The sequence below is a fragment of the Podarcis tiliguerta genome (genome assembly GCF_965153285.1).
Source record: "Podarcis tiliguerta genome assembly, chromosome: 5".
Classification (NCBI taxonomy): domain Eukaryota; kingdom Metazoa; phylum Chordata; class Lepidosauria; order Squamata; family Lacertidae; genus Podarcis; species Podarcis tiliguerta.
In genome coordinates, this window is record NC_139538.1 from 24,236,655 (window position 1) to 24,262,325 (window position 25,671).

The 25,671-nt window shown below is 44.5% G+C and overlaps 1 protein-coding gene across 1 annotated transcript; it reads left to right on the forward strand.

Annotated features, from left to right (window-relative positions):
- Window positions 1–2,200: 2,200 nt before the first annotated feature.
- LOC310677835 (uncharacterized protein) lies at window positions 2,201–25,191 on the forward strand. Its single transcript, XM_083441023.1, has 10 exons — window positions 2,201–2,657; window positions 4,827–4,919; window positions 5,300–5,448; window positions 8,048–8,204; window positions 8,523–8,617; window positions 15,717–15,960; window positions 18,927–19,016; window positions 20,598–20,740; window positions 22,131–22,311; window positions 23,051–25,191. Exons 1-10 carry the CDS (start codon window positions 2,481–2,483, stop codon window positions 23,063–23,065), a joined length of 1,344 nt encoding a protein of 447 aa, XP_083297149.1. The 5' UTR covers window positions 2,201–2,480; the 3' UTR covers window positions 23,066–25,191.
- The last annotated feature ends 480 nt before the right edge of the window (window positions 25,192–25,671 follow it).

The window sequence follows — 25,671 nt, forward strand, 5'->3', positions numbered from 1 at the left end:
CTTTTCTAGACAGTGCCCTCACCCAACAGCTCTAATATTAGCGATTTTGAAAGAACTGGAGGACCATGCCTGTCCTGGAGCTGGTGTAGCTTTTTCCTCCCTGATACAATTTATGGGAGTGGCAAGTGACGGTAGAAGAAACTAAAGCAGAAGGGGGGGGGGGGAATGATTATTTTAAAAGCCAATGCATTCTACCTTCCCACCAGGATGCAGCCAGCTGGCTTGGGAGCTGGCATTTGATCCATCATTGATCACACACCCACACCCTGCCGCACCCTGCAAAGGACTGTTCTGCCTGTATTCTTTTGGGATTTTTTTTTTAACTTCAGAGAAGGGAGAAACTGTGTTCCCAGCAGATATTGCTGGACCCCCAACTCCCATTAGCCCCAGCCAGTGTGGTCAACAAGTCAGGGATGATGGGAGTTGTAGTCCAACAAGGCTAAAGGGTCACAGGTTCCTCATCACACTTTTACTTCAAATGGTCCCTTTGGCTTGGGTAGAAATCTTAGGTTGTCTCTTTTGGCTGTTGGCCTACAACTCTTCCTATACAGTTCTGGTCTCCTCATCCCAGAACAAGATATTGCAGAGTTTAAAAAAAGGTTTCAGAAAAGAGCAGCTAAAATGATCAAGGGGATGGAGCAACTCCGAATACTGAATGAAGCTGAATGTTGGAAGATTCAGGACCTACAAAACAAAGGACTTCTTCATGCAGTGCATGGTTAAACATTGACTCCCAGAAGATGTAGAGATGGCCAACTTGGATGGCTTTAAGCAAGCTTAGACTAATTCACAGAGCTTAAGGCTGTTCACGGCTACTAGACATGGTGACTATCTCCTGCCTCTGTCATTGGAAGGCCACTTGCTGAAAATCCCAAGTGGGGAGATTTCTGCCGCATTCATGGTCTGCTTGGGTGCTTCCACTGGTTGGCCACTGTGAGAGCAAGATGCTAGCCTACATGGGCCATTGGCTTGATCCAGCAAGGCTCTTTTCATGTCCTGGTGTTCCCCATTACAAGAGCCCATTTACCTTTAATTAAACCATAAATTTATTTTAGGACAAACTAAAGCTGCCTATTTCATGACTACAAAGTCCTAAAATGCTTCTCTTGTTTTCCCACTCGCACCTAGTTTGCTGCCCGCTCTCTGACTGCCTCCGTGGGCATAAGAATGAGTCATTGGCAAGCCTTCTTGGGTCGTTTTCTTGTAATTTCCTTAGCAAAATGTGGGCTTGGAAGCTTTGCTGCCACGACAGAACCTTTGTAGTCATTCTGGGCCTCCTCTGCCTAAACCGAGTGTGATATAATGGTTAGAGCTCTACATTAGGACTTGGGAGACTAGGGTTCAAATCCCCACTCAGCCACGAAGTTACCAGGTGGCCTTAGGTCGGTCACAGTCTGTTTCAACGTGACCAAACGAAAACCTTGTTACGAAGATAAAATGGAGAGGAGGAAAGCAAGGTATGCCATCCCTGAGCTCCTTGAAGGAAAGGCAAAACATAAGTGTAATAATGACAGGACTCCATCAATACCTTTGATTACTTGAACCTTGTGGTGAAGGGTAGACTAAACAATCTACTAAAATAATGTTAGAAAGAAACAACCACAGATGACATTATTCACTATGTTCTGCTTGGGTTTCCAAGGGGAATAGTAGCAATTGTAGGAGCCAGCGTGCTTGACCTTTGGTCTGATCCGAGCAAGGCAACCTGTGGTCCTTAACTCTTTGACAGAATAGTAATAAACCCAGCTGAAATCAATGTGATTAGTCTTCACTTAAATTTAGTTATCCAATGCTCTATAAATGTCCTCCTTCTGAAAGGTTTCTCACTCACCTGTAGTTTTAAAATTCAGCAATGGGTTTATTTGGTGGCATTTTACGATTCCAGCCTTTTTGTGTCGTAAACCCAGTGCTTTGCTTTTTTTTAAAAAAAAATGTTTAGGGGTACTCTCATTTTCCTACTCATATTGACATACTGCCCCTCAATGAGGCCACACTTAGATTCACAAAATGTTTAGGGGTCTGCGTTCCCCCAGAAAAAAGCACTGTGTAAACCACTTCGACATAAAAGCAACAATTTTATATTGTTCCTAGCAGAGCATTGCATTTCTTCTTTATTCCTCTCATCCCTTTCCAGGTTTTTTTTTAAGCTGCCTTTATGTCTAGAAACCTGTTCTTCATGTGGGATTGCCTATGCCATTAGTCATTCCTATAAGGTTAAAATTCAGGCCAGCTGAAGCGCTGTAGCAATTTGGCAACTGCTTGATTGGAAATGGCCAATGAGACTGTGCTTCTCCCAGGTCCTACATTCTTCAGTCCCAGTGTCCATTCATCGCTTATGTGTAATAATCATCCAGGTAACTAGGTAGCCCAAGGTATTTAAGAAGGAATGAGCACAGCTCTCTCTCCCCCTTTTCGCTCTTGGATAGGTACTTGCAAGCAGATCTAACGACTGACAGAACATTTACAAAACTGCAAGCAACATGTGTTACGGGAGATGCATTAAATACGTTGGGTACAAGCTGCTGATTCTTGCTGTGCTCTGCATCGTAGCAAACATCCTGCTTTATTTTCCCAATGGAGAAATAAGATACGCTTCACACAATCACCTCAGCAGATACGTCGGCTGTCTTCATGGCATTGTAGGAGGAGGTATCTTGGTGAGTAACAAATCACTATATGTTTCCTTTCTCACAATGGATGTTCTTATGCTTCTCTTCCCTCAGCTGCTGAATTTCATGTTTCAGAAAAATTTCCACATGGCCTCACTGGATTTGGAATCTTTGCCATATTTTTATTTTTTATGTTTACTTTTTTTTAAGTTTCAAAAATTCAGAGTTTTTGCAGAACAATAAACCAACAAAATAACTGCAAGTTTTTTTTCCCATTTTCAAAATTGACCTTGTGGAACGATCTGTCCTTTCGCTGTCCTTTCAGACTCCTAAACTGATGTTGCTCTAGTCAAGACCAAAGTGTCTTGGCTAGCACCTCTTGGAAGCCACCAAGACATCTGCTGAAGTATTGAAGTTAAACCAGAAAGTTTAACCAGAATGATACTAGTGGGGCCTGCAACAAAATGTTGCAGTGTATCCCCACCTCCTGAGAGGAGCACTCTAATTCAGATCTCCAGACAGCCTAGAACAGGATCCTTGAAGGCCTCTGTGAGGTGGTTGTGGGAGATTCAGAAATAAGGAGTGGAATAAAAGATATTTCACCCACCCACTTGATGTCTTCTCCTGCTGAGCACGAATTCTATTTTATGGCGGGAAGTATATAGTAAAACTTACTATATACTTACTATAAAACTTACTATATACTTACTATAAAACTTACTATATACTTACTATATATTGTCAGAGTATTGAGAAGATTAAGTTGCTCTTTTCCTCTGTTCTCCCTTTTCCCCCCTGCCTTCCTTTCACTTTCAAAACTGACACGTAAATATTCCAAATATTCCAAATCTCAAAAGTGATGTCTTTTAGACACACACCCACACACAGTGCCTTTCTAGAGTCAATTGACAAAAATAGGGACATTCCAGGATCAAAACAGAAGCTTTCACTTTTTTGGGACTGTTCTGTTCCTGGAAAATCAGGACATTTGGAGGAGGGTATGCAACCTTCGTTTGCTACAGGAGCTGGCAATGGGGAAGAATGCACCTGCAGACATGGCCTCCGGGCAGCTGTGTGCTGGAGCAGCCAAGGAATGGGGCAGTAGCAAGGTCAAGGCTGTTTGGGCATGGCAAAAAAAGGGGCAATCCAATGCCCCTGTTGATGCACCTGAACCTTGCCCTCCCACTGTCCCTGGTGGTGACGCTGCTGCCAAGACGCCAGGTCTGTGGTGGCACCCCTCCCTGCTGTCCTAGAATTATAGGTGCCTAGGATGGTGTCGGCTAATAATCCCTTCTACTGTATTTCATGACATCGTTATGACAAGACCTAAACATCCCCTCTCAGCTGATTCAGCCGGATAGTTTTTTCAGCAGCCACCTCTCCCTTGTGCAGTGATGGAGAGGGGCAAATGAAGGAGGTGGAAGAAGTGGAATAGTTTAATTTCAAATTAGGCCATATTTGATTTAGCCTGTAGCCCATTGGCTAGCAAGCTTGAATTGGTACGTTGACACTTTTAAATAAATACAGCCGGTTATCTGTCTTTACAATGGAAACAGAAGTACTACACATGACACAGGGAGGGTTGCAGCTTGGTGGCAGCAGGTCCAAAATTCAATCCCTGGCAGCTTCAGGTAGGGCTGGGAGAAACTTCTGCCTGAAGCCTTGAAGAGCAGCTGCCGGTCAGTGTTGACAGCACTGAACTAGATGGACCAATGGTTTGACTCAGGAGATGAAGTCAAATCCATTAATTACGGTGGTCTGATATTGGGCAACTGCAAAAAATCTTTCGGTTTAATTAGCTAGAAGAAATAGGACATAAATGGGATACAAGACATAAGCTGAGCCACATTAGTAGGCATGATCGAAACTAATCAGAAACTTATACTGAGATGTGGGATGCAGATACAGTGGTACCTCGGGTTACAGACGCTTCAGGTTACAGATGCTTCAGGTTACAGACTTCGCTCCCCCAGAGATAGTACCTCGAGTTAAGAACTTTGCTTCAGGATGAGAACAGAAATCGTGCGGCAGTGGCACGGCAGCAGTGGGAGGCCCCATTAGCTAAAGTGGTACCTCAGGTTAAGAACTGTTTCAGGTTAAGAACAGACATCCAGAATGAATTAAGTTCTTAACCCGAGGTACCACTGTACAATCGCTGATCTAATATAATTGTTTGCAACACAACTGTTTGTTTGTTTGTTTTAAAATTAAACCTAGGTGTTGATCCCGGCATTTGTGCTCATTGGACTCGAAAATGAGGGGTGTTTCCATGGATGCTTTCCCCACGAGCACTATGGGAGAAACTGCGCAGTAAGTGAGCCTTTTCCCTTTGCCAGTCATTTAAATATGAGACCCAATCAGAAACTCAGAGGAGGCTGTTCATTCCTTTCACTGGTGGTGGGTACCCATCGCAGCTGGTTACGTGGAAGGCAAGGAGGCCAACACTAGGTGGCGCCAGAGCCAATGGCAGGCAGAGCCAACCATTTCTAATGTCCTCTTCCCTACTGAGTTCTACACTTGGACTGATTAGGAGGAACCTGACAACCAGAACCACATCCCGGACTATTTCTTAAGCAAGAAGGCAAGGAGATGGGACTGGCTGAGGGCAGACTGGAGTGGTGGGGCAATACCCCATTTGCCTTAACAGACCAGCCTCCCCTGACTCCATTCTTTCCACTTTCATATTGTAGCTGCTGGCATCAGTCGTGGTGGCCGCTGTTGGGATTCTCGGTGCTGGATACTGCTTCATCATTTCAGCTTTGGCCTTGGCCGAAAGACCTTACTGTTATTGCACTGATGACCACAGCGGGTGCTATCCGTTCTTAAACACTCATGGAGGGTATGTAAGCTTTCCTGTGGCAGACTGCAGGGGCAGGGTGACTTTTTGACTGCAACAGTCATCATCTTGGGCAACCAGCCGTGTGGACTGAGAATGATGAGTGCTGGAGCTGAAACACCTTTGCCTACTGCCCAGGCATCAGAGTCTATTATGTCTCTGTTGCTGGTTTTATTTTGATTTTTTAAGACTATCTTGTCTGATTATATTGGCATTTTAAAGGTATATTTTATGTAAACGGCCTGGAGGTTTTGATTATTAAGTACTACAGTGGTTCTCAAACTTTTTTTCCTGATCCACACTTTCAGAATGAAAATTTGCTTGCGCCACACTGAAATTTTTATTGATGAGAAATACATTGAAAAAGGAAAATCTCTCTCTCTTTCTGTTTCCATACCATATTTTTCCGTGTATAAGAATATTCTGTGTATTTTTGAAGTTTAAAATAAGCGATCGTCTTATACATGGATAGTGCATAGTGCATTTTCTTAATTTTGAGTCCCAAAAAATAGGGGGCATCTTATTCACAGAAAAATACAGTGTGTTTGTGTGTGTGTGTGTGTGTGTGTGTGTGTGTGTGTGTGTGTGTATGCATGCTTTAAGTATGCATACAGATTCAATGAGAGGTGTGACTTGGCTTTTGTGGGCCGCGGGTGGCACTGTGGGTAAAACCTCAGCGCTTAGGACTTGCCGATCGCATGGTTGGCGGTTTGAATCCCGGTGGCGGGGTGCGCTCCCGTCGTTCGGTCCCAGCGCCTGCCAACCTAGCAGTTCGAAAGCACTCCCGGGTGCAAGTACATAAATAGGGACCGCTTACCAGCGGGAAGGTAAACGGCGTTCCATGTGCTGCGCTGGCTCGCCAGATGCAGCTTGTCACGCTGGCCACGTGACCTGGAAGTGTCTGCGGACAGCGCTGGCTCCCGGCCTCTTAAGTGAGATGAGCGCACAACACTAGAGTCTGTCAAGACTGGCCCGTACAGGCAGGGGTACCTTTACTTTTACCTTTTACAGATTCAATGAGAGGTGTGACTTGGCTTTTGCTGGGTAATCTTTTATATTAAGTTTAATTTGAGATAAACAAACCTTCATTTCCTCATCATCACAAATGAATTGTTTAAGTGTTTCTGTGATTGCCCTTGAATCTTCCCACCCCTCTTGTCATACTCTCCTGAGACACCCTTTGAGAACCACTGAAGTAGTATATTGCATCCTGTCATTCATCACCATCCCTGACCACTGGTCCTGCTAGCTAGGGATGATGGGACTTGTAGTCCAAAAGCAGCTGAAGACCCAAGTTTGGGAAACCCTGGTGCACACAAATGAATAAACTTGGGTACGAGAATGCATTAGGGAAGATTGCGTCCAAGAATGTGTGGGTTTTTTTGGGGGGGGAGCGTACAAAAATGTACCGTATTTTTCGCTCCATAGGGCGCACCGGACCATTGGGTGCACCCAGTTTTTAGGGGGGGAAATCAAGAAAAATAATCTTATTCCCCCCCCCCCGCCCCAAAGAGCAGCGTACAGGATGCGCGCAACCTCTCCCTGCCGGAGGGGTTGCGCACGGCTATGGCACAAGCCAAGGCAGCCAGCGGGATGGATCCTGCTGGCTGCTTTGGTTTCCTCTTTAGCCCCATGCAACCTCTCCCTCCCGGGAGAAGCTGCGCAGGGCTAAAGAAGCCATAGCCACGTGCAGCCTCTCCCTGAAGCCTGGAGAGCAAGAGGGGTCGGTGCGCACCCACCCCTCTCGCTCTCCAGGCTTCAGCGAAAGCAACGCAAAGCCTTTGGAGCACGGAGGGAGTGCTCCCTCTGCGCTTCGGAGGCTTAGCGTTGCTATCGCTGAAGCTAAGGAGCCTGCATTTGCTCCATAGGATGCACACACATTTCCCCTCAATTTTGGAGGGGAAAACGTGCGTCCTGTAGAGTGAAAAATACGGTATATACCAAATGGTACCTTGGTTCTCAAACTTAATCCATTCCAGGAGTCCGTTCGACTCCCGAAACTGTTCGAAAACCAAGGTGCAGCTTCCGATTGGCTGAAGGAGCTTCCTGCACTCAATCGGAAGTCGCAGAAGCCATGTCGGACATTCGGCTTCCAAAAAACATTCACAAACTGGAACACTTACTTCCGGGTTTGTGGCATTTGGGAGCTGATTTATTCTGGAGCCAAGCCGTTCAAGTACCAAGGTGCCACTGTTTGAGTATTAAAATTCGGATCAATTTTCAGGAGGACTTTTTTTTAGAAATTGCAAACTGACGCAGAAATGTGAAGAACCGAACTTAAGACTGAAAAAACAAGAAACGGAAAGAAATAAAAAGTGACAGATTTGTCTATTTCTAGATGCAGACAGTGCCTCTCCAGGGAGGAAAAACTGTGTTGTGAGGAGATTTTCTGACTGCTGTTTTTCTCTCTCCCTTCCTCCCTGTCTGAAAAAGCACTGTATATTCACGGCAGCGCAGGAATAGGGAGCAAATATCTTCAAAATATTAAACGGGGACAAAGGCTATTAAATTTATTTAGAATAATTTGTTGTTGTTGTTGTTGTTGTGGCACCTTCCCCCCACTTCCACAGCTACAAATTAATATTGTGATTGTTTTCAATAGGTACCTGTGCCATGAGCCAAGCCACATTGTTACCTGGAACGTGACCCTGTTTGCCATCCTGCTTATTCTGAGCGGCATCGAAATAATTATCTGTACCATTCACATAATAAGGGGCTGTCTCGGAGGTGCATGTGCCGCGTGCCACGTTCACAAAGAGGTAAGTGTGTTTAAAGGCTACCCAAAGCTTTCAACAAGTATTTTTGGGGTTATTTGATCCCACAGAAACTGCCCATGACACTTTACGAGCTGATTCAGCAAGCCAAGGATGGCCATTATGTCTGTGTCATTAGGAAATTCGTGTCTGGACAAGCGAATACAAAGTCTATTTCTATATTTATTGCATTTATAGGTCCCTTTTGGGCAATGCCCCCAAAGCAGCCGTACCATAAAAATGTAAATCCAATAAAATGTTAACAATTATAACGCAGCGAAACAGACATCAAAAAGAACCAAACACTACTAATTGGTTTTGCAGCACAGAATCGATCCGGCTTGTGGGCCCCAACCAAATGAGTGTTGCTGCTCAAGAGAGTTGGGCATGTGCTTAAGACACTCCCAAGCAGCTTCAGTGTGACTTAAAAATGCTTGGCCACAATCCAAAATAGAGGTGAGTGCATTCATGTTTATAGGGTTGCATCTGACCAAGTGATGTTTGGAGTAGACACACTGAATTCAATTGACTTCCGTCGGTCATGACCATTTGTACCAATGATTCTACTCTGAGTGTGACATATCTGGACACAACCCATAGATTTCAGCGCAGTGATGTATTTTCAGTGCTATCTTGGATTGTGGCTCTTAGCTTTGGCATGAGAGCAGTGTTCTTCAACCTTGGGTCCCTGATGTTGTTGGACTACAACTCCCGTCATCACCAGCCAGCTTAGACCAGAGGTCGGGGATGATGGGAGTTGTAGTCCAACAACATCTGGGGACCCAAGGTTGAAGAACACTGCATGACAGTATGCCTTTCCCAAATGTTGCATAATGTTACATAAGTGGGATTTGCTCATATGAAAATATGAGAATGTGTGCAAGTGTCCCATCATGTTAATTTCCTCCCAAACTTTCTAAATGATTTGGTCACCAGAGCTTTTACTGCCATATTTAGTTTTATAATCTTCTGGTCTCATAAGGAGTATCTACTACCCATTTTACTTCCAAGTATTGTTCCTTTGGGGACGCGGGTGGCGCTGTGGGTAAAAGCCTCAGCACCTAGGGCTTGCCGATCGAAAGGTCGGCGGTTCGAATCCCTGCGGCGGGGTGTGCTCCCGTTGTTCGGTCCCAGCGCTTGCCAACCTAGCAGTTCGAAAGCACTCCCGGGTGCAAGTAGATAAATAGGGAACGCTTACTAGCGGGAAGGTAAACGGCGTTTCCGTGTGCGGCTCTGGCTCACCAGAGCAGCGATGTCATGCTGGCCACGTGACCCGGAAGTGTCTCCGGACAGCGCTGGCCCCCGGCCTCTTGAGTGAGATGGGTGCACAACCCTAGAGTCTGTCAAGACTGGCCCGTACGGGCAGGGGTACCTTTACCTTTATTGTTCCTTTGGTCCTTGAGTGACTATCATTTTCTCCCTTTCATGGGAACATCTGATGGTCAATCAACTGAAATCTTGTTGTATAGGAGTGAGAAACATCACACAAGGAAGAAGACCCAGTATTTTCTGTGTGAATGACAGACTCTACCAAAGGATGCCAACACTAAAATTGGTATCACAACAGGCGATCTAGCAAAGGGGAGTTGCCCCCATTCAGATCAGTGCATCAGCTCTGAAAATGAGTCAAGATCCATTGAAATTGACCTTGAATTCAGTGAACTCTGCATTGGGCTGCCTATATTGTATAAATGGATAAGGGTTTTGGATTCTGGGCTATTGCTCTCATGTATTTATCAAATGTGTGTTTTTAATCTTTTACAGACCTGCCCATGCTAAAACGCTTGGACTTGGAAATGGGTTGAAAACTTCTCATACTTCACTGTAATTATTCCTGTATTTTTTTGAACTGAGACAAAACTCACATTCTTAGCACTTGTTTTATATAGCATATGTACTCTGTTCATGTCACATACGTTGTTCCCGAATAGCATTGTTTAAAAACTTCTAGCACGTAACTCGGCAATTAAAAAAAGTATATTGTGCCAGATCCCCTTTGAGCTCTTTTATGTTACAGAAATGTAAGTATACTGTTAGCTGTGTAAGCGTAGACCGATGGATCATTTAGGCTGCAACTTTGAACCCACGTAACTGGGAGTAAGCCCTACTGAACTCAGTGAAATTTACATCTGAGTAGACATGTATAGGATTGTGTTGTTAGCATATATTATACTGTTTTCCATCATTAATCGGATGATTTCCAATGTTCTATTTTTCATGTGTAAATTGATTTCCCCCAACAAGACGTCTATTGCTTCAAATGACAGCACTAGGAGCTGTAGCTGAGTAATGGTACCAGTAAAAGCTTGGACTCATTTTATTAGGGTTCATGGGCATAATCAGGATTTATGTCAGGGAGGGGCAGGGACACCTGTCACCATCCTCTGTCTGGCTCTGTCTAGCAGATTCGGAATGAAATGTTTTAAATTACTTTTTGTTTTTACCCCAAGCGCTCAGAAAAATCTGTTGACCTTTCTACGGTTCCTACTTTTAGTAGAGTATTTTTATTTATTTACTTCATTTAGGAGGGGGGCAAGTGCCCCCCCTGCCCCCTTGCCTATACCCATGTTAGGGGCGTGTCATATATCTCCTCCTTCAGGTGTTCAAAATGAACCTGGGGAAGGAGCAGAGTTGAGTACATGAGCTCCACTTCCCACCACCATGGAAGCAATTTTCAGATGCAAAGGTCTGAAGTGGGATTCTAAGCTGAGACCCCTGCCTTGCTTGCATTCTTAAGCATGGGGAAGATTCCAAGTATGTTTAGCCAAATGCACTTAGAATAAACTCCAGACCTTTGCGCTCGGTGTGTTGAAGTCAGAAGTGGAGTTGAGGTCAGGGCTGGCATGCGTTCTCCACCTTCCTTCCCACAGTCTCTGTCTTCACACATTCCACGGAAAGCCATGGAATTAGGGCTTGAGTTGTATTATTTATCCTTTCTGGATATAGAGATATATTTGGGAAGTGCATACCTAAGGAGCAGAGAGGCTGCTTCCTTGAACATTGTATCTTCCTATAGAAGAAGGAAGTAAGATGACGTCAAGGTGGGAAGGAGTGAGGGAGATTCGACTTTAAAAAGATTGGGTTCGAAAATTAAGATGACGGTGATCCATAACAGTAACAATAAAAAAAACCCCACAACCCCCACGTGTGTTTTCTTTCTTTTCACGTCTTTCACAGAGATTCATTTCACTGCCGAACAAAATTCACAGTTAAATATACAGATCTGAGAAGGTTATGAACGAATTGGCACCGGAAATAGACCACATGAAGCGCTGCAAGGAAATCGCTAAAGAGAAAGTCAGCTCGTGCACTAAAATTAGAAGCTATTGCATCTCTGTAGTAAGTGAAATTAAAAAAGAACTGCAGAGTTGGCAAGGGACCTTGCGGGTCATCTAGTCCAACCCCCTGCAATGCAGGAATCTCAACTAAAGCATCCATGACAGATGACCATCAAACACCTCCAAGGAAGGAGAGCCCACAACCTCCTGAGGGGGCAGTTCCACTACTGAAATAACTAACAAACTACAATTCCTAGCATTCTTTGAAGAAACCTTTGTAGTTAAGCGGTATAAAACCATCTTATGTTTGCAGTGTACACGTGTTCCTTGTCTTTCATCTCTCCTCACTGTAAGAAGATATCCTCTTGCACCCTTGATTTGCAGTTAGTGCAAAACTGGAAGTGATCTTTATAAGTCATGACGAAAATCTTTTTGGCTTTCTTATGCGAGCAGAGACTAGCATGAAATGATGGCAATGACTTAACGCCTACTGATGAGCTCTAAATCCTTTCAGAACAAAAACCTCATGTCTGGCAAATGAATTGCTTTTGATCAAATAATTTGGTTTCAGTCAGCAGGTAGGTTATTCAACTCCCTCGGCAAGCAACAACAACTAGGAAACTACTCATTTATGGGAATGTAGCTGTAACTATTGCAACACTAAGGGACAGTTGAGAAACAGGCATTGCTTTTTCTTAGATGTCTGTTAAATAGCAATCCAGCAAAAGCAGAAGACATGTCTTCTGTTTGGCATGCGCAATCTATGGTTATCATTTTTTGCCTGTGGAAAGCCACTGTGAGCTGTGGAAAAGCAGCACACAAATGGTGTGGTCTTCAGACATTGCATACCAAGTACAAGCCAAACTCCTTTCTTACAACTTTTCTGGGGTGGGAGGAACCCCGCTGCAGGCCTACACTTAGAGCCCTGCCAAAGAGCTGTATATCCTATTTGATAAACATCATGTTACTAGCACCCGCATGCCGTCTGAAATCAGTAGTCATGTTTCAACAAACAAAACTGCATCCCCACTAAGAAAAGGAACTTACCGTATTTTTTGCTCTATAAGGCTCACTTTTTCCCTCCTAAAAAGTAAGGGGAAATGTGTGTGCATCCTAAGGAGCGAATGCAGGCTGTGCAGCTATCACAGAAGCCAGAACAGCAAGAGGGATTGCTGCTTTGACTGTGCAGCAATCCCTCTTGCTGTTCTGGCTTCTGAGATTCAGAATATTTTTTTTCTTGTTTTCCTCCTCCAAAAACTAGGTGCATCTTTTGGTCTGGTGCATCTTATAGAGCGAAAAATACGGTACTCAGTTAAATGATAGCCCTCCCTCAACTTATTCCCACACATCTGCATTTAGAACTGCAGTACACTGAATTCTGTTTTTGTCTTCAAGAAAAAAAAGTTCATCCTATATTTCGATACCGGAATTGAAATTGTTCAACGTTTTTGTGAAAACAGGTTAGGAAGAACATAGAAAGATGCCATCTACCAGGTATGAGATGATTTTTGTTGCCTAAAGTTGAGCCCAAATGCTGGAGCCAGTAAAAAGTCTTGTTGTACTTTTCACACACGAACTCTTGTCTGCAGCTATCCTTTCCTCATAATGCCACCTGAAACAGGTTGCCACACCCTGGTGCGTGGAAGACCCAGCCTTTGGTCAAACTAGTTGTTCACCTAACCTAGTGCTGTCTATTCGGCTCTGAATGACAGGGTTTCAGGAAGAGGTACCAAACTGGTCCAAATATAAGAGACCTCCAAATATATGCTGCACCCCCCCCCCAAAACAAGATCTTTTTGAAAGGAAAACATGTACCATAAAGCTCTGGCACCATAGCTGCCAACTTTCCCCTTTTTTAAAGGCAAATCCTATTCGGAATAAGGGAATTTCCCTTTAAAAAAGGGAAACATTGACACCAGCCAGTGCTTTTTTACAATCCAAAAGCTACATTCAACCTCTAGTCCTGTCCAGCAATGAAATAACTCACCAAGCAACAAGTGATACCTGTCGAGAAGGAGAGGTGATTCTTTTACAAAAAAAAAAATAAAATTCTGAAGTATCCCAAAGCCCTACGTGGGTCCCAATATCTCATTTTAAATCATGGCTTCTCTACCTAGAAGTACATGATTATAAACCTCACTCAGGTTTTATACAAGCCAGATTTGGGGGGGGGGGGGAGGGGAGTGCAGCCTATATTCAGACCAATACAGTATTACCCATCACCTGCTTAGAAGAAAAAGAAGAAGAAGTTTGTATTTGATATCCCGCCTTTCACTCCCTTTAAGGAGTCTCAAAGCGGCTAACATTCTGCTTTCCCTTCCTCCCCCACAACAAACAGTCTGTGAGGTGAGTGGGGCTGAGAGGCTTCAAGGAAGTGTGACTGGCCCAAGGTCACCCAGCAGCTGCATGTGGAGGAGCGGAGACATGAACCCGGTTCCCCAGATTACAAGACTACCGCTCTCAACCACACTGGCTCCTGAGCAGTTATTTGTTCTTATGGGTATCACATATTAAAGTACAAAAAAACCCAAACCTCTTTGAAATGGAGACAAATGCTACTGCATCTGAAATGGGACAGTCACTGCGAGTGGGAAGGTGGGATAATGTTTGGGGATGGGCTAAGACGTCTTTTCGGATGCAGAGGCATGTAAACATCAACTCCTTATTCCGGGTGCTCACCCAGCTCTCTGGAAACTTGGAGCCAACTTGGAGCCTCATCCTCACAAAGCAGCACCAAGGTAAAGAAGAGAATTGGTTTGGCGTCCTAATCTACTGTACCTGATACAGCGTTGGTGCATCTGGCAAGAGGGCATGTTTTCCGGGGGAGCTTGAGGCGCCAAGCTCAGTTAAATGCCAACCCAATTGCATGCTGCTATGGAAAATGAAAAGCAGGCAGTCAATTGGTCCTACCTACATAACCCTGTTGGGACGCGGGTGGCGATGTGGGTTAAACCACAGAGCCTAGGACTTGCCGATCAGAAGGTCAGCGGTTCAAAGCCCTGCGACGGGGTGAGCTCCCGTTGCTCGGTCCCTGCTCCTGCCAACCTAGCAGTTCGAAAGCATGTCAAAGTGCAAGAAGATAAATAGGTACCGTTCCGGTGGGAAGGTAAACGGCCTTTCCGTGCGCTGCTCTGGTTCACCAGAAGCGGCTTAGTTATGCTGGCCACATGACCTGGAAGCTGTACACCGGCTCCCTCGGCCAATAAAGCGAGATGAGCGCCGCAACCCCAGAGTGGGCCACGACTGGACCTAATGGTCAGGGGTCCCTTTACCTTTACATACATAACCCTGTCCTGTTTTTCTTTTATTTTTGGAGAAACCATGGCTGGATCCAGTGGTGGAACTAGCCACTGGGGCACTCAGAGCCATAGCTGTCAATGTTTCCCTTTTCTTGTGAGGAATATTATTCGGAATAAGGGAATTTCCCTTACAAAAGGGAAAACGTTGACAGCTCTGCCCAGAGCAGTGCACATGCCATGCACCGGTGTGTGTGTGTGTGTGTGTGTGTGTGTGTGATCGGCAGGGCAATCAGTGCCCAGGGGGGATTTTGTCACCCCCCCTCAAGGATGACACCCGGGTCAGACCACCCCGCACCCCCCTTCCTATGCCCCTGGCTGGATCTAGACACATCAAAAAAAGCGATTCCGTTAAATGCATTGTAAACTTCATAAAGTGGTACCTGAGGTTAAGTGCTTAATTTGTTCCGGAGGTCTGTTCTTAACCTGAAACTGTTCTTAACGTGAAGCACCACTTTAGCTAATGGGGCCTCCCACTGCCACTGCGCCGCTGCCACACAATTTCTGTTCTCATCCTGAAGCAAAGTTCTTAATCCGAGGTACTATTTTTGGGTTAGCGGAGTCTGTAACCTGAAGTGTATGTAACCTGAAGCGTATGTAACCCGAGGTACCACTGTCAAGGGAAATCCCATTGGCAAAAGACAGGACTCCACAGCACCATCTGGTGTCATAGTGTTATAATTCATATAAAGCGCTTTTTCTTTACTGAGTCCCCTGTCTTCCGAAGCGCAACTGAGGTTTGAGTCGGAATTCCTTTTAGAGGTGAATTTCCTCAGAGGAACACCCTCCCCTCCTTTCAAGGATATGACAAGAACTCCAGCCAGTGGCATTTGCCTATTGTTCTACGAACCACAAAGCTTTTATTTGCTGGGCACTGAGCTTGTTTGAGAAGAATCATATCCCAGCAACCGGGTTCTTGTCAATGCGAAATGACTCAGTTGAAGCAAGAAAGTTGAGACGTTTGACAACTTGGCAGGAAGAATTGGCCACCACCTTCTCTGCCCTTTTGAGATGGGCTTACAAAAGTGTGGCGGCTGCCTCAGTTGCCTGTTAATCCCCCTAGCACTTTGGAGCATTGTTATAAATATCCTGCTCTATTTTCCTGATGGGAAAGCTCTGTATGCTTCCAGCAACAATCTCACCAACTATGTGTGGTATTTTGAAGGAATCTGTTTCTCTGGTATTATGGTAAGTGTGGTTTCTGCTTTCTTTTCCCATCGCTTCTCTAGGGATGCCTGCAACAAGGTGCTAATCTGCTGTGTGATCTTGCAATGTCAGAAGGGGCAGATGGGGGGAAGAAAAAAGAAGTGGCTTTATTTTAGAGACAGGAAATGTAATTGGGATCCTGAAATCAAGGGTGACAGCCACCCAAAAGAAAGTGCTTTTTAATATAGGCTTGTTTGCCAACAACATACAAAAGGATTCACTACAGAGGAGGGATGGAGGAGAAATTCATTTCGCATTTAAAGCCGAATCGATCAAATCTGCATTTTCTAGAATAATATGAGAACCGAAACAGAGCCGCCTTCCAAAATTCTCACTTATTCAAATTTTGTGATACATTTGTAAACTAATATTTTTACAAATATATTAGGGGAAAGTGTGCATATGTCAGTGAACATAATGTACAAAATGCATTATATCAGGGGAAATTGCTTGCAAAAAAAAAATGTATGTTATTCAAAGTTACATACAATTTTTTATTGGTCTTTAAACAAATTCAAATGCAGGAGCCACTTCTCCAGCAGTACATCTAATGTTGTTTGTTCTAGCCATTGACTTTAAACATAAACTTACACATTCAGTGTTCAAGCATGTTACTTAATGTATTCCCTCCACTGAGAATACTAAGCAGTTTGGTATAACAAAGTTTTGATTATTTGGGCCATTAACATAGTTAAAGAAAGGGGTCCACGTTTCTTGGAAGGTGTCTCTATTCGCTATGCCTTTATTTGCTCTCCTGTGTCTGCTGAGATGCTCAGAAATTGCTGTATCCCATATGTTCAGGGCAAAAAGATATTTATTAGGAATAAGTCACATTAAAATGCTGATCATTTTTATAAGGATTTTAAAAAACAAAAAAAAGCAAAAACCACCATCACCCTGCAAATGGTGGCAGAAATGTGGAGAATTTAACTTTAAACTGGGGAAAAAATGGAAAACTGAGAAAACCAAAATTGGCAGAGCCTTCCATCCTACTCTAGAGTAATATAAGTGTGATCTCAATATGTATGACATGGGCTTGAACTAATGAGAACTGGCAGATGATATGACTATGGTAGCCAGTGTTTGTTGGACTGAATACCAAACAAAGTGCTTCCTTTATTCATTTATGTATTTCTAAGTGTTTATACGATTGAATTCAAAATCAGAGCAGCTCAGTGTAGAGTTACATAAGGCAACCGTGCTTATTGGAAAATGCGCCCCTTTGAAATTAGCAGGACTGCCTTCTAAGTAAGTAAGATCAGGACTTAGGTTGTTAAATTAAGTCAAATGGATTTCAATGGGACTTCATGGTGACTATCCTTTGTATTCCCCTCAGTATAGAGGAGGTAAAAGGTAAAAGGACCCCTGACCATTAGGTCCAGTCGTGGCCGACTCTGGGGTTGCGGCGCTCATCTCACTTTACTGGCCGAGGGAGCCGGCGTACAGCTTCCAGGTCATGTGGCCAGCATGACTAAGCCACTTCTGGTGAACCAGAGCAGCGCACGGAAACGCCGTTTACCTTCCCACCAGAGCGGTACCTATTTATCTACTTGCACTTTGACGTACTTTCGAACTGCATAGCTTAATGGAAGAGCATTTGCTATTTATGCAGAAAATCCCAGTTCCAATCCTTGGCCAGATAGAGCTGGGAGATAATCCTGCCTGAAAGCTTTCAGAGCTGCTGCCAAGCAGTGTGCAAGTCTGAGCTAGATAGACCAATAGTCTGGCTCTTTATAAAGCAGTTTCCTAGGTTCCTAGATGGATATTGTAGCAAAATCTACTTTTTCCTTTTAATATATCATACATTACAGATTGGACCTGCTAGACACAACTGGAAGCCAGTGTTTATTTTCCAAAAGGAGAGAGATTTTTAATCTCCAAATTTTTTAGCTGCAAGGGAACTGTTTATGGTTACTCATTTATTTGGGAAAGACACTTTAACTTTGTGAAGATTAGATGTTCAGCACTATCTGATCAAAATTGATTTATAATATAATTTTTATACAACCGTTTTGGGCATAATTTACCACTGGCGGCTCATAATATCCCTCTATAGAATACTATATTTTTGTGAGCATCACACTGTAGTTCATATGCCTACCAATAGGTGGCCATATCAACTGCAGCGTGGCAAGAGAATGGCAGGCAGGCAAGCAAGCAAGGAAGCAGCACAGGTGGCAGGAAGTCCAGGTAAGCTGCTGAGGAAGGAGCAACGTTTAATGGAAAGGGGGGTGGGGCACACCTCAGCCATCTGAAGAGCTTCCCATCCTCTTTTAAACACTGCTCCAGTGCTGTTTAATGGAATGCGGGGATGCTTCAGAGAAGTCTTGCTCCCACCTTCCATTAAATGTTGCTGGAGCAGTGTTTAAAGGAAGGTGGGAAGTGGTTTCACAAATCATTTCTCTAAAAATTAAACAAACTGTGAGGGAAGGAAGCTGGGGTTCAGTGGGTGGAGAGGAGTGGGGAAGTGGTGTAGCAGAGAGATGGGGGGGGGTTGTTCGCAAGTGAGCAGAGATGGCAACCTCTAGTCCAGCGGTTCTCAACCTGTGGGTCCCCAGATGTTGTTGCACTACAACTCCCATCATCCCTGAGCTCTGGCCTTGCTAGCTAGGGGTGATGGGAGTTGTAGTTCAACAACATCTGGGGACCCAAAGGTTGAGAAAGGCTGCTCTAGTCAATATAAAAACACAACAAATCGTAGAGCTTTCTGGAGACACATGCTACAATTCTAGCTTATAGAGCAGGCATGGGCAAACTCAGCCCTTCAGATGTTTTGAGACTACAATTCCCATCATCCCTGACCACTGGCCTTGTTAGCTAGGGATGATGGGAGTTGTAGTCCCAAAACATCTGGAGGGCCGAGTTTGCCTATGCCTTTTATAGAGTCTACAAGAATGTGATATTATTGGATACCGTATCCTCTGTGACTTCCACTCCTGCCTTTCCAGATGCTTATGCTGGCAGCACTTTTAATATTCCTGGACCGAGACACCTTCCAAAAATGCTGCCCAAGTGAAAGCTGCACCAGGACCTACAGGGTGCGTATCTTGCTTCCACACACGGCATTTGTGCCGAAAACTTCCTTTGACCCCTTCTGCTCCCATCTCCTTCCTTACTCTGTACCGGAGAGGAAAAAGAACAAGGCTACCTCTGATCTCCACAGCTCCTCCTGGGGTGAAAAACAACAACAGGAAGAAGTGCTCTCACTGCTCTCAAATTGACGGAAACCTTTTCCGTTTTTGTTTTTGTATGAGATACTCTGGGATTCCTGCCAGTTTCTTCCGGCCTCAAACGCTCATCACTGTGGGGTGAATCACACGTTGCTTCCAGACAACCTGTTTTATTGAGCATTCATCCTGACTTGTTTGCACAAAGCTTGCTGGGAGATTAGATGGCCTTGGCTATTTATTGAGCATTCATTCTGTGGTGAGGGCAGAGTGAGCTGGATGCAGCAGCCAAGCGCCCTTCGATCCCAGCCCAGCAATTGCCCTGGCAGCTGTCTCCGCCCCCCCACGCTACACTCCTGCTCCCCCCCCTAAAACCAGCACCCATATTGAGAATGTTGACAGCAAATCCATCTGAGAGGTGTTACAAACAAAATCTGCCCTTATTCCCTTATGGGGCATACAAGAGCCCTTTATAGAATCCTTTGTAGGTTCTCCATCAGTAGGAGAAAATAACAGGGGCCAACCAGAGAATATTGAGAAGCAAAGCAGCTAGTAAGCCTGATTTTTATTAAAGCTGTTGCAACAGGGTGCTCCCATCACACGCAGGAAAGGAGGAGGACCCAGGACAAAGGTGTGCCTGCCCTTATATAGACATTTTAAATTCCCTGCCCTGGAGCTCAAAACCACCCCTCCATACATACATCACAGAAGGGGTGTAACCCAAGACCACCCCCCACAAACATCATACCTACATCATAGAAAAGGCGGTCTACAACAGAAATCTGAATGTTGTTGTTTTTCCTGTCTGCCAGGTTAACTGATAATGCCTTATCTGATTGCCTTTCCTGGTAGTCTGGCCATTCCTTTGCGATGGTGATTACCCAATTCCTGAGGCAATGGGAAGGTTCCCTCACCCCCTCCCTCCTTGCAGAGAAAACATTTGGTGAGTCTGGGAGTCAAAACGGTTTCAGGACGGTCTTCCTGTGCTGCTCCAGACATGTGGTCCACATATCTATGTACGTGCTTGGTTGGCACATTTATGAACATTTAATATATATATATATGACCTTAAATTTTTTATTACAGAGGCTATCAGCGTAACTCCCCCCCAGCAAACTTTGTTCAGACAATGCCCCCTTTCTTGCAGCTTGCTTCTATTGTAGTGATAGCATTCCTCCACCAGTTCCAACAAAGTAGAAGTGTATTATTATAACAGATTATGCTATTTTGAGACATTGCCTGCCAACAACATTCATTCTTAATCTGTGCTAAAGATTATTGCTATTTTCCTCTCCCACCCCCTTCCCCCTGGCTCTTCAAGTTACGGAACACTTTCTATGCTGAGTTCATCTAAGTATTGGGTAGAAAAAACACACACACTTTTATCAGGAAACTGAAGCGATGGAATTCCTTCACTGTCATAAAGATAACACTGTGCTCTCTTTAATGCAGCGCTTCATTTCAGTTGTGCTTGCCCTGCTAGGCATCGCGTTCTCTGGATACAGCCTGATCATATCTACTTTGGGTTTAGTGCAGGGCCCATACTGCAGAACCTCCGCTGGCTGGGAGTATGCCTTCAAAGACACTGCAGGACGGTAAGAAAGAAAGAAAGAAAGAAAGATTGCTGTCTCTAAGGGGCAGCTTTGAACCAGCCTCCAAAACACCAGAACAAAACACAGAGAGAGCCAGTGTGGTCTAGTGGTTAAGAGTGGTAGACTCATAATCTGGTGAACCAGGTTCGATTCCCCGCTCCTCCACATGCAGCTGCTGGGTGACCTTGGGCTAGTCACACTTCTTTGAAGTCTCTCAGCCCCACACACCTCACAGAGTGTTTGTTGTGGGGGAGGAAGGGAAAGGAGAATGTTAGCCGCTTTGAGACTCCTTCAGGTAGTGATAAAGCGGGATGTAAAATCCAAACACCCATCTTTTGAAATATAGAGTCAAATGTGCATATATATTAGTAAAAGTAACATAGGAAAATGCTTTCTACTAGGGCAAATTGCTTGCAAAAACGTGTATCTTAGTAGAAATTCGCAGTAAAATGCTGGTGCCTTTGCACGAGGTGTAGGGGCCTGCCGTTAGGGTCCAGGTTAGTTTTCAGTATGTCCCATGGAGTTCGATGGAACGAGGAAGACAATCTGAAAAGGCAAAAACTGCTTCTCGTTCAGTGCATGTGGGGGTTTAGCCCATGCACTAATGGTGCCCTTTAGTGCATGCCTGCATGTCTTCCCATAGAAATGAATGGCTGCTATCTGGTCACATGGGGAGAAACTGTGCTTTGAGGCAACATTACAGTAGGGACCCCTCTGTCCCTGGTAGCCCATCCACAGAGCCAGCGCAAGACATCTGGCTGCCTGAGGCAAAGGAGAAGATGGTACCTCCCTTCCCATGGACAAAAGCTGGTAGTCGAATCCTACTTCATCACCAGCAATGGGATAATGACTTCCAGTGCACCTGAGATCAGCAGGCTAGTTTGAGGAGTGTAGGCCAAATCCATAGCTCTGATCTCCAATAGAATGGATTGACTAGAGGGCAGGCACTGCTGCTTCCCAGCAACTGCCGCCTTAGGCAATTGCCCACATTCTGCCTAATGATAGGGCTGGCCCTGACCACCCACTATTGATGTAGAAACTCTAATGGGGAATAACATCCCTCACATCTCTAGAAAGCAGCTCCAGAAATGCAGGGGACAAAGGCAACATGTTTCACAGGAGCCACATTTGGGAGAGGAACTGAGGTGGAAGGAAGCAGTATCGTCACCATGGCTAGTTCACAGGGCTAGAAGCATGGTTAGATTTAGAAAAGGAAGTCTGGCTCAGTTTCTTTCTTTGAAATAGCCTCAAAGATGGATGAGAAGATGGGGAGTCATGTGGCTATAGCTCTGAATGGGGACTGAAACTTCCCCTGCCTGCCAAACTTGACAGGCCTTGAGGTAAATCTACAATAATAGCTTCTAACTTCTTTATGCTGCTGTTTCTCTGATAGCTACCTCACGGATCACGCCTCCTGGTCCGAATGCTCCGAACCTGCCTATGTAGTGGAGTGGAACATCATTTTGTTTTCTATTCTGATAGCTCTTAGCGGCCTCCAAATGTTGATCTGCTTTCTGAAAGTGATTGCGGAGCTAAAGAGGATACTTTGTGGGACCTATTCTGTCTTTGTTCAGGTAAGAGAATCATTCCAAAATCTGCTTTAAAAAACAGCAAAGAAACAAACCCGTTCTTATAGTCATAGCTCTATGGCTAAATGCTCTTCTGTGAAGGATTTGAGTTCCACCCAGTGCTTCCTTTTGTAGAAAAGTAGGTGCCGGTACTCACTATGAAGTTGTTACATTAAGTGCCACACTTTTTGACAAAAAAAAGAAGTGCCAGAAACTAGGTACCCCCTAGTCTTGAGTACCCCCTGGGGGGAAAAGCACTGCTCCCACTATGCGTTTCTGCCCTGGAATATTTGGGTATAAAGGTAAAGCCCTGACTGTTAGATCCAGCTGCGGACGACTCTGGGGTTGCAGCACTCATCTTGATTTACTGGCCGAGGGAGATGGTGTACAGGTCATGTGGCCAGCATGACTAAGCCGCTTCTGGCGAACCAGAGCAGCACACGGAAACGTCGTTTACCTTCCCGCCAGAGCAGTACCTATTTATCTACTTGCACTTTGAGGTGCTTTCGAACTGCTAGGTTGGCAGGAGCTGGGACCGAGCAACGGGAGCTCACCCCGTCGTGGGGATTTGAACTGCCGACCTTCTGATTGGCTTTGTGGTATAGGCAGGGCTATGAATATGGTAAGTATGGTAAATGAATAAATAGCGCTTGTATGCGAAGCTGCATAGGATATAAGTGAAAACTTCCAAGTTCTGGTTTAACTTGTAAGTTAAAATTTGACCTCTTTCTGTTCTTTCCCACAGCCTGCACTGATCTAACATTCATGAGAAAAGAAGCACAGGCGCTAGCATGTCATCGTGTCTTTGATCACACCTTTTGACTTGCTTGATAATGTCTTGGAGTGCTCCTTCTGTTTTGCTGCATTCCTTTTTTATACGCGCACACACACATTTCCATGCCTTAATCATTATTTTTATTCCTTTTCAAAATATTGATACATGAAATTATCAATTAACAACACAAAGAACCCCAAACAAGAAAAAAAAACCCATCCAGACAGCAACAATACCGTATACTCAAAGTACATTTTTCCCCCTTTTCTGCCGTGATAAACTCATTACTTTAAAAAGAAGTGACACAAACCTGTAGTGAATGCATTCAGAAATCTATGGATATAATGTCACATTCTACAACCGGATTCATTTAGACACTTGTCCTTGAAGAAGCCTGTATGAAACAAACTAAATATTTATATGTTACATGGAGTTCAACTCCCTATTTCCCCAGCATGTGATTTATGATGCTGCACACCCTTCTTTGCAGGTGTGCAATGTTTGGCATATCCACATGTTCTTGCTCCCTGTTTTCATCCCTTCCTCCTCCTTTTCTAATCTGTTTACCTTTCAAGCCCCCCTTTGTATTTGCATATACAAGTGGACTTTCGGTCAGGCAACAGGAAGCGCAAGTGTGCTGTGCTCTTGGAGTGAAATATCAGCTTAACTTGAGGGACACTTGCTGAAATAAGTGAAGAGGAAGTGCAACAGAATATTTACAATCCATCAGATCGGCCTTATATGTGAATTATATATGGATCCAAGTCAGCAGAGAGAGAGACAGATTGAGAGAGAGAGAGCTGCAAAAGCGTGCCAAAGATACTCTGTACAGTGATACCTCGGGTTAAGAACTTAATTCGTTCTGGAGGTCCGTTCTTAACCTGAAACTTTTCTTAACCTGAGGTACCACTTTAGCTAATGGGGCCTCCTGCTGCCGCTGCACGATTTCTGTTCTCAACCTGAAGCAAAGTTCTTAACCCAAGGTACTATTTCTGAGTTAGCGGAGTCTGTAACCTGAAGCGTATGTAACCTGAAGCGTATGTAACCCGAGGTACCACTGTATAGGAAACTTTCTGAGAAATTATGTCCTGTTGAGGTTATGTTCACTTTGGGGCTGCATCAAACTGACTGCACCTCGCTCAGCCACCCTATGGGTGGTGAGTGGCATAGGGCTCGATTTTTCCTGGGAAGTCAAACTGGTTTGCTATTTTGCTAGAGAATTGGTGGATAGCTCAGTCAGTAGAGCACAAGGCACTTATTCTCAGTGTCATGGGTTTGAGCCCCCCGTTAGGCAAAATATTCCTGCATTGCAAGGGGTTGGATGAGATGGGCCCTGTGGTTCCGTACAATTCTAAGGAGCGGCTCTTTTTAAAGAAAAAATTGCTGCAGGTGCCAAGGCATAAAGCAGAGGAGAGGGAGGCTGCTGCAGTGGGATGGGGGTGGGTAGAGAATAAGCCTCCCACCCCTTCACAAATGCTGCCTAGTAAGTAGGGGCATTTGCTCACATTCCACATATCATTTCACTGCAGGCTCAATGCTCTTTTCTCAAGTTACACTCACACAGCCCTCTAAATTGACCTAGATATTTTCTCTGCGGACTGAGCTCTTGTCATTCCCTCAACTTGTTGCCCTAGGGAGGCGACGCCTATCATTAGTTTTAAGTGGCAGAGTGAAGTGAAGCGCCTGCTTAATTGACCAGCCCCTTTATCGTTAGGATTCCTAGCTCTGAAACTGTACATTAGCAATTATTTGGGGAGGCGGGGAGAAGCAAGGTCACATTTCCAATTTGTGTCCAAGAAGCAAAAACAAAAGAAAGAAAAAGACTTTCAGAATTTCACAGCCTCTGTTTAGTGAATGGCTCCTTTGTATCATGCTTCAGGGGCAGGGGGTTGGGGAGGGACAGGAAGGCGGAAAACATCAGTTTTTGTTCAGGCATTAGCTTGGGTAAGCATGGAAGAGACATCTCAACAGCCACAGCGAAAAAAATATTTGACTACAACGACAGACTTCGAAGAGTTGTTTACAGACGATAACTGAGTGCACAGCCATATTTTGAAACTAAGTCACTGTTATTTCAAGATTCCGGTTATCAAATAAAGCAATGCAACGTGTGGCTTGATTCGACCTGTATCTTATGAGTCTTTACCCCCTATATTTCATAAATTTTCCTCTCCCTAGAAATAGTACTGCTACTGAAAGTCAACTGAGAGCAAAATTGGATGAAATTGCTAATATCTAACTGAAATAAAGCAAATACAAAAAGCAGTAGAAGCTAAATAAGGAAAACCAGACACTAATATATGCATAAAGGAAGTGGCTTAGCTAAGGTTGAAGCAGAACTTTTGACCATATGTATTCTTGGCAACTGTCTGCCTTGAGAGACAATGGAGTGTCACCGGGTTTGAAGTCAAACTGCTGGAAATCATAGCGCTTGGGGGCGTCAGGAGGCTAATCTCGACATGCTCTGCCTGTAGGGAATTTTAGTTCTAATAATGAACCTACACACATTAGTCATAGGCGAAGTTTTACAAACTACTGTAATGAAAACTCAATAATAGCAATCCTACTGTGTAAACTTAATTCTGGGATTA

What these genes read in the sequence shown, in the direction of transcription:
- LOC310677835 (XM_083441023.1), top strand. Translation starts at nt 2,481, where the DNA reads ATGTGTTACGGGAGATGCATTAAATACGTTGGGTACAAGCTGCTGATT. An exon ending in CGTGCCACGTTCACAAAGAG is followed by an intron (nt 8,205 to 8,522) that starts GTAAGTGTGTTT and finishes TTGGTTTTGCAG; the next exon opens with CACAGAATCGATCCGGCTTG. An exon ending in TCTGTTTCTCTGGTATTATG is followed by an intron (nt 15,961 to 18,926) that starts GTAAGTGTGGTT and finishes CTGCCTTTCCAG; the next exon opens with ATGCTTATGCTGGCAGCACT.